General features: G+C 29.4%; 1 protein-coding gene across 1 annotated transcript; it reads left to right on the top strand.

The window, feature by feature from the left end:
• The first annotated feature begins 4,298 nt into the window (after window positions 1–4,298).
• Window positions 4,299–8,651, top strand: LOC145793826 (uncharacterized). The gene is made up of 3 exons (XM_082876701.1): window positions 4,299–4,537; window positions 4,628–4,775; window positions 8,541–8,651. Exons 1-3 carry the CDS (start codon window positions 4,299–4,301, stop codon window positions 8,649–8,651), a joined length of 498 nt encoding a protein of 165 aa, XP_082732827.1.
• Window positions 8,652–9,417: the final 766 nt, after the last annotated feature.

The raw sequence follows: 9,417 nt of genomic DNA, 5'->3' as shown, positions 1-9,417 counted from the left end.
TATATTGAGCACAAATGCCTTTCTTTTCTAAGAATTTGGCAAATGGGCCAGGATTTTGGCCCAACTCATCATATTTACCATAATATTCACCACCCTTGTCTGATCTCACTATTTTAACCTTTCTATCTAATTGTCTCTCGACTTCAGTTATGTACACTTCAAGGATGTCAACAGCCTGAGACTTTTCATGAATTAGATACACATATTCATAACGTGAGAAGTCATCTATAAATGTGATAAAATATTTTTCACCACTAAGACATGGGATGGTGAGTGGCCCGCAAATGTCTGTATGAATTATTTCAAGAAGCTCATTACTTCTTGTGGCACCTTTCTTGGTATGTTTGGTTTGCTTTCCTTTAATGCAATCTACACATATCTGAAAATCAGTGAAATCTAGGTTTTCCAAAATCCCATTCTTCACCAATTTTTCAATTCTATTTCTAGAGATATGCCCCAACCGTCTATGCCACAAGATTGAGGATTTTTCATTAATTAGACCATGTCTTAAACCAATATTTGAATGCAGAGTTACTAATGATTGTGCAAACTCATGATTTAAGGTAATTTTATATAAACCATCACATAAATTACCAGAACCAATCACTTTTGAATTAAACATTAAATTGAGATTTCCACAATTAAAAAAAAACTGAATATCCAACACGATCTAATTTGGATAATGAAACTAAATTCCTAGAAATTGAAGGAACATAAAAAGTGTCTTCTAGATCTATCTGATGACCCGTCTCTAAGATCAGTCGATAGGTTCCTACAGCTACGACTTCAGCTTTGAGACGGTTCCCCATATAGACAAATCTTCCACTTTCCTTCGATTTCCTGGTTAAGAGATATTCGTGCATGTCATTTGTAATGTGGATCGTGGCCCCAGAGTCAATCCACCAAGTATTAAAAGATACTTCAGCGAGATTTGATTCATAACAAACAAAAGAAAATTTCTTACATTTCTTTTCGAACCAAGCCTTTCGCTTGCTGCAGTCTTTCTTCACATGTCCCTTCTTGCCACAAAAGTAGCACTTGACAGTGAAACCATTCTGAGCCTGATTTTCTTCCCCAGGTTCATTCTTTTTCTTTAGTGGATTATTCTTAGATTTTACAAACTTACCCATCTTTTTCTTTACAGCTCCATGAGTTACAGCCAATGGAGTTTGACATCCTTCCTCCATCAACCTCACTTCCTCCTGAACACACATATTAGTCAGCTCATTCAAACTCCGCTTAGCTTTATTGGTGTTATAATGAATTTTGAATGCACCGAACTGTGATGGAAGTGAGTTAAGAATAAACTGTATGAGGAAAGTTTCATCAACCTGCATCCCTAAAGTTTTAAGTTTTGTAACTTTGTCGCCATATTGAGGATGTGATCCTAAACTCCTCGGTGGCCATTATATTTCATTGTTGTTAATTCAGCCATAATAGTGCCAACAAGTGGCTTGTCGATCTTCAACAGCCTTTAACCAAATTTTACTTTAAGCATTAGGGTAACGTCACTAAAGAGTCCTTTGGTCAATAACCAAGTAAGATTCCAGGAAGGTCGGAGGAGTCAATATAGCCTCCCTTCTAAGTCCAGCCACCTTAGATAGCAAGCTATCTTTTTGACAGATCTTAAAAGGTATTAACATAAGATCTCATAAATAACATGGAAAAAGGCATAAACAATATACATATTAAAGCTTTGAGAATTACAATGAATTATTGATATCACATAAGTCTTTCCTTTGGGCAAAACTTTGGTATATCTATTGTCCACTCGTCAAGAATCACTTATGTAGGTCTAAAGTAATTTATGCAATTTTTCAGCTAGTCATGTTACCTTTGGGTATTCAATTCTAATCTGTCAAATTACATAAGTTATATTATCCTACCCAGTTTATAATTATTTGAAAGTGACTCTCCTTTGGGCTAGCCTCAATCTCCTAATTATAACTGCAATTGAGAATATTATCAACCTTAATGTTACCCTTTTAACAATTCTTTTATGTAGTTCTATATTCATAAGTTTTACAAATCTAGGCCACTTTGGCAGTTACTAAATTAGTAAACCCTATGAGTACGGAACTAACCAACAATATTCCCTATTCATTAATTTTGAGTTATTTAATTATCATTAATTCAATCACAATTTTAATGAAATCACTATTCTATGATTTCTAAAATTTCTTTTATGTGATTGCAATTACCAATATAATAATAATAATAACTCTGGACGAACATGAATATATATAATATATATATATATATATATAAAATATGACAATCATGAATATCTTATATAATGGTTAACAAGAATTACGCCTAAATAAATTAACAACTTCAATATTTTAATATTCAATGTCATAAAATTATATCATGATATAAAATTTAAATCATGAAAATATATAAATATTAACAATAATAGACAATAAGTGTGCATAATTAGACAAGGCAAAAACATAATCCTCTAATGTGATACAATCAAATAAATATATTTATTTAATAGACTGAATGATTCAACAAAATTCTAAGATGCATTTAATCTATGCATTTTATCATGACGGCAAGTAATACACTCAATTCAATATCATATTATGATGATTATAAAAATTATTATCACTAAAATTGATAATAAATCAAAACATGCATATGAACAGTATATAGAATTACATAAAAGCCTGCACCTAGCAAATCACAAAACAAAGTGAGTGGATTGTGCTCTTATTTAGGTTAGGACCTAACATATCATGTTGTCTTGTGAGTGAGGGAGTCCATGATGTGCATACTTAGTGGAGTGCACATCACATGCTGACAGAGTTCAAACCTTATAAACGAAAGTATGTTTTTATGAATAATTATAATTATGATATAATAACAATATTCATAAATATATTATTATTCAAAGGTGTATTGATTCACAAACTAAAGCTCTGATACCACATGTAACATTTCATAATACATGCAACCATAATAATAATGCGGAATTAAACTTAACATTATCTTGAATTCAATACAACTTAAGAATAAAACGAACATACCTTTGTCAGCCATTGAATTAGAGAAGTTGAAAAAATACCCCTAATAGTTGAACTTTTAATTCTTGGCTCACATTCTTCTCTCTGTCTCTCACTTCATTAGGATGACTATAAAACTTAGAGTGATGGAATAGTATCAAAAGAAGGGGAGTCACCCATCCTTATATAGAGGAGAGAAGATGGCCAGATAAACTCTATCAGAAGAATTCCTAATCCATCAGGGTTTCCTTCTTATCTTAGAAGAGTGATTATATTAAAATTCTAATTACTGAACTTTATATATAATATTGGCTTTATCTAATTGTGGAGTCCAAATAAAATAAAACATATAAAAATATATAGACTATTAGACTACACTAAAAAATAAATCCAACATAGTCAGCTTAATTAATTTAATCGAAAATAACTGTGTAATTTTATTTATTTTTTAAATAATTGTGGGTGTGTTTGCTTAAGTGCATGGATGTGTGTGACCGCAACAACAGAGGCGGCTTTTCGTGAAAAAGACTGTTTTCACTTGACTTGTCTTCTTCTCAACTCTCACACTAGGCCTGTAAATGGATCGGATTCGGATCGAATCTGTCAAAATCAGAATCTAATCCGATTATGTCAAACCCGAATCCGATCCGAATCCGTTTAGTCTATATCCGATTATAGATATCCGAATCCGAATTCGAATCTGATGATTTCGAATATCCGATCCGATAATCCGATCCGATCCATTTATTTATTTATTGAGCTACAATTTTATATAATTTGATTTTTTTTTCATTTTGTGTTTTTTTTCATTCAAATTGAGAATACTCGGATCAGATTATCGGGTTATCGGGTCGGATCGGATTTTTGCAGATTCAATCCATTTAATAAATAGATTAAACGGATTCGGATTATCGAATTATCGGATCGGATTTTTTGTAAACGGATTCGGATTATCGGATCAGATTCGGGTTAAATCCGATCCATTGACAGCCTTATCTCACACTCAATGCTAAGCAATTTCCGTGTAGTTTCTTTCTCATTCTCTTTCTCTTTCTCTAACTAGTCCTCATGTTTAAAAATCGACCAACACGTTTAACTACTAATTTCATAGAATTTACAATCTGATTCAGAATTGGTATCACTAGTTAGTTGGCAATCAATTAATATGATATCGACTCTACTTGCTATAAAAATCCATTTTTGCTAATGATGTTTAAAAAAACAAAAAAATTCACAACGCTCTACACACAAAATAAAAACTATTTCATTGAAGAGATACGAGACCATTCGATGGAGGAGATACAAGAGACCGCACAAGTCTACTACAAGGCCGTGTCCAAAAAGGTTAGGAAATTGGCGAAGGAGTTTTTCAATAAAATGGACGATAATGGAGATGGAAAAGTAAGTCTGGCCGAGTTTACAGGATTCATGGGAGAAGAAGGGTATGAAGCCATGAACAATCCCGACTTCTTCGAAGGAATCAACAAGAACATAAACGGAGAGTTCGATTTCGATGATGTCAAGACGCTGTACTACATACTACAGAGTGGAAGGCCACTGTGCGGTTGTTGCAGAAAGTTGATTGTGGGGATGTATTTCACTTGTGTCAAATGTTTCAGCTGTGACACCCAGAGCTTCTGTCTTCACCCTGCCTGTTTTGGCCGTGGAAAGTATGTTCACAAGCATTTTGATTTCTTGGATAATTATGCTTTGCTCGAATCCGTCAGACATAAAGGATTGCCTAGTGGAGATGCTCAGAAGAATCAGGTATAATCCTCTAGTCTATGACCTCAACGACAGGGCTTATTCTAGCCCATCTGAGACCACTACGGTCCGTTTCGATCAAATCATTCATATTATTGAACTTTTTGTGTATACAAAAAAAATCATTTTTTAAAAATTAAATGTGATAAATTGATTAAGTTTCAATTATCGGATTAATATATATATTTTTAAATGATATACACGAAGGCTCGATAAAATAATTTGTTTGAATTATTAAAATGAGATCCGTGATGGACTCTAGTAATCCGAACAGTATCTTTCAGTCAATAACATATATTAGAGAGAATCTAAGTCTAAATAAAAAATGCACAAAATTTGTGGAAATCAGGATCTGTGTGCACCTAAAAATAGTGTTAAAACAATCACTTTTCGAATCAAGAAAACATTTTTGTATATTTTGGAAAACTATTTTTGTTTTGAATATGCGGTGGCAAATTTATAAATTTTTATTATAAAAAAAATCGAATTTAGAGACAAGTTGCTTTATTTTGTATATATATTTTAATTTTTAGAAAATACACAAAAAAAAAAATAAAAATAAAGTAAACGAAAATGTCCTAGATTTTCTTAGGGTTCAATACCACAAAATTTTTTTTTTTTCCTTCCTAAAATAACAAATTATATACAATAAAGAAAATTCTTTGTCAGTGGTCAATTGACACCGACACTAGAGTGGAGTTGGTGAGCAAGGATTGTCTTTTTGCCTTATTTACTTGGCCTTTTCTTTATAATAGTCAAGATTCATTTTAAGAGAATCTAATGGTTCATATCATCACAAAAAAATTATTTTTTAATTTTTAATTTTGTTAATAAAGTGATTTGAGTCGTTTGATTCTCTTAAAATGAATCTTAACCGTTGTAAGGAGGGAACCAAATAAAAAAAACAATAAGAGAATCGGAGTTGGTCCTTCGTTATTTTGATAGACCCATAAAATAAAACCAAAAATTACTCAAAATTGGCAGTCAAGAATGACTCATGAATTGGTCCATAACAAACAACTTAAATATGCTCCAAAGATGTCACATTCACAAGAATTTTTTTGGTATATTTTCTAAGTTTCCAGACTTTTTCACCATCAAATTGGCATGGAGTAAATTACAAACACATTTTCTAAATTTACTTAAATTGCAAATTATTCTTTGTAGTTCTAGAAATTATATTATGTCTCCTAAGATTTCTAATTTCATAACAAATAGGTCATTTTATTAATAAATAATCAAGTTAATTAACAGTTTTTAATAATGTTAAAATTTTATTTCAATTAATAATTTAGATAATTTTATTATTGTATAGGCGAACAATTAGAAATTTCACTTTTTCAATTAATTTTGTTAAATAAAAAATTCTGACAGGGAGGTATTTATAATTTTCCAAATCACAGGGGGACAATTCGTATTTTAATCAAACCTCAAGGGGTATATTTGTAATTTATCCATTAGAATAATAATTATCTAAGTAAAATTTGAATCAAATTGTATAAGTGAAAGGTGTTATTTATCCTAAAATTTAAATCTAAATTTAAATTACTTTATCAAATTATTTTATTTCAAATTCATAAATTAAAATATTACATACTAACTCTCTATGCCATGAATGTAGTTGTTGAAGCCCTGCAAATCCGAGCCAAGTACTTCCAGATCATTAGCAATTGTTCCGATATCAAAGACAGTGAGTTCTTTATTTTTACTTAATATATTTTATTTTGTAAGATCCTTACGAGTTTTTGAAGTGTTAGGCAGGGGTGTGATTTTTGACAATTTATTTTATCAGTATTTATAAAATGTACAATAGGATGATTTTTTAATTTTATAAGAATTATTTTGCCAACTTTTTGTTTAATTAGCATCTTACAATATCTAATGAAATGATGTCAAATTATTTTACATTTTAAATAATAGCATCAATTTCATCGAGTCGATTTTATTAATACAAAATATATATGTTACTTATTTTTTAAATTTTAAAAATCAAATGGTATGTATACTTTTTTATGAGTAATGCTAGAGAACCTAAATAAAACTTTACTTTTAAATTTGTTTACAATGACATGGCAAAAGGGTTAGGTTTTAGTTGATCGATATCTAAACAAGATATCTAAACAAAACAACTAACATAAAACATTCAATGCTATTGAATGTAAATTTAAGGGTAATGTTTTAAGAGTCTTTAAGTATTTTTTACTTTTTATTTACTATTATATATCAATCAATAAAATAGTTTAAAATTGTGATTTAACTGATTGTTTATTGAGATCAAATAGTTCAAAACTGAAGAATTATATTTTAGATTTATTTAATTTTCTCGTGAATTACTTCTTTTGCAATAAATTATATTCAATTGGTATTGTGCCAAAGCTAATTCATTATTTTTTATACATATATGTTGGCCCTCTTGAATAAAAGCCATAGTTCTGTCCTGGTGTTAGGTACAAATCATTGCAATTATGTTACGAAAGATGCATCACAAGAAAAATCTTTAGTTACACATTATTGTAGTTATGTAATGAACCAGGAAAAGGCAATGTGCATATGTTTTTTTAGTGAATATGATATGTACCTTATGCAAAAACATAATTTTTACCACAAAGTGTATAATTTTTGTCATAAAAAGTATAACTTTAGTTATACATAACTTTTAGATATATATCATAACTTCACTATTCATAACGTTTATCACAAAAATCATAACTTTCATCACGAAAAATTCATAACTTTTATCACAAACATCATAACTTTTCTTATAATGTGCACAATGTGCAAGTGCACATTGTAATATTTCCCAAGAAGTTATTATGCTTATGTTATGAATGTTATCATGAGAAAATTTAATAATTATTGTCATTTTATTACTAATTATTATGGTATATTTTTTAAAGGACATAGGGTATGTACTTTTTACATTGTGTAATATAGTTTTGCTCTTTTTTTTAAAAAAAATAAAATATTTTTTTATTTCATTCATGAGTACAAGACAATTTCAAAATTTTACACATGCAGTGTGATATTTAATTCATTATCATTTACATTTTTTTAGTGGTAAATAATTGAAATTTAAAATTTTAGAATAATGTTGCCATTATTTACTTAGTTTTATTAGTGATTTGTTAATTTTAGTCATTTAAATAGAGCTTAACCCAATTCTTTGGGATTGTTTAATGTGTTACTTTTGACCCATCCAATGTTATAATCTTGATTCCCTGTGGGCAACAGTAACTAAATGGACCACATTGACAAAAATGTTACCAAATTAAAATTTAAGGGTCAAAATCAAAATAGGGTAATACGTGAAAAGTATAATCTATTATTTCATTCAACCAAAAAAATTCAGTGGTGGAATTATTGACACTCATTTTTAGGAAAATTATGTCAATGGTTCTTGTACTTTGGTCTTCGTATCATTTTAATCTTTATAATTTCAATCAGTTTGCTTTTGACATTGAATTTATGACTTTATCTAAATTTGGTCTAATGGATTACAATTATTAGTATTTTATATACGCACAAACAACATATATATATATATATACGCACAAGCGACATATATTATACTTTTAAACGCAAAATATAAAATTTGTTTAACTTAATGAGTTAATTAATCTCAATCAATTCAGTAATAATTAGACTAAAATACAAAATCTAAAATCTAAAATCAAAACTCAAACAATTAAAAACATAAGAACTAAAATAATACAAACAACAAAATGCAGAGAATATTAATACAACTTACCCCCTCATTTTTTGAAGCAGAGAGATGAACGTTGGAGCAAAACGAGGGCTGCTTTAAAAGCTTTGGAGATAGCCATGTCCGCCGTTGGCATGGGCACCAAGATTGCTTCCACCGTATGTACCATTATGTGACCAATGGTTTACTTGCATAGAAAATTATCAAAGAACTGATCACAACCATTTAATATAGGGGTACAATTCGGGCAGGTTCAGTCGGATTGAGAGGTTGTTCAAGCGTAGTTCATGTTGTGCTTAGACCTACCAAGGCTCGAATTGTAACCTGAGGTTGTCCAAGCGTAGTTTATGTTGTGCTTAGACCTACCCATGCCCGAATTATAACCTGAGGCTGCCTGCCCAAACGTAATCCGAGTTAAACCCAAATTGCCTGAGCTGCCCAAATTGGTCAAATTGTAAATGAATTTCAATTTTTTTTCTTTTTTTTCTTTCAAGCTACATTATTAAATTATTAAAATTTGACTTTATTTACATTTTTTTTATATACAAAATCATTAATACCACCAAAACAAATAATTTATATAACGTAAAAGAGATGCCGCTATAATTCTTACAATTTATGAGTGAAAATATAAAATACAAAAAACCAAGTTGCCCGAATTGCTCGAATTGTAAATGAATTTCAATTTTTTTTTTTCCTTTCTAGCTACATTATTAAATTATTAAAATTTGACACTATTTACATTTTTTTTTTATATACAAAATCATTAATACCACCAAAACAAATAATTTATATAATATAAAAGAGATGCTGCTATAGTAGTCCTTACAATTTATGAGTGAAAATATTTTTTTTTTATGTTATTCATATATATAATAATATATATTCAATATGATTTAATAATCTAAATTACTTTAATATCATGTAATGACTAATAATTTA

The sequence above is a fragment of the Camellia sinensis genome, chromosome 6 (genome assembly GCF_055761805.1).
Source record: "Camellia sinensis isolate YWXY chromosome 6, ASM5576180v1, whole genome shotgun sequence".
NCBI lineage: Eukaryota > Viridiplantae > Streptophyta > Magnoliopsida > Ericales > Theaceae > Camellia > Camellia sinensis.
Note: the sequence above shows the minus strand (reverse complement) of the source record. Positions and strands in the feature narration are given on the sequence as shown.

Bases quoted from the DNA above. Each gene is read 5' to 3' on its own strand.
- LOC145793826 (XM_082876701.1), top strand. From the start codon at position 4,299: ATGGAGGAGATACAAGAGACCGCACAAGTCTACTACAAGGCCGTGTCC. The intron at 4,538-4,627 runs GTACTACATACT...CAAATGTTTCAG, and splicing joins TTCGATGATGTCAAGACGCT to CTGTGACACCCAGAGCTTCT. The intron at 4,776-8,540 runs GTATAATCCTCT...TTTTTGAAGCAG, and splicing joins GAGATGCTCAGAAGAATCAG to AGAGATGAACGTTGGAGCAA.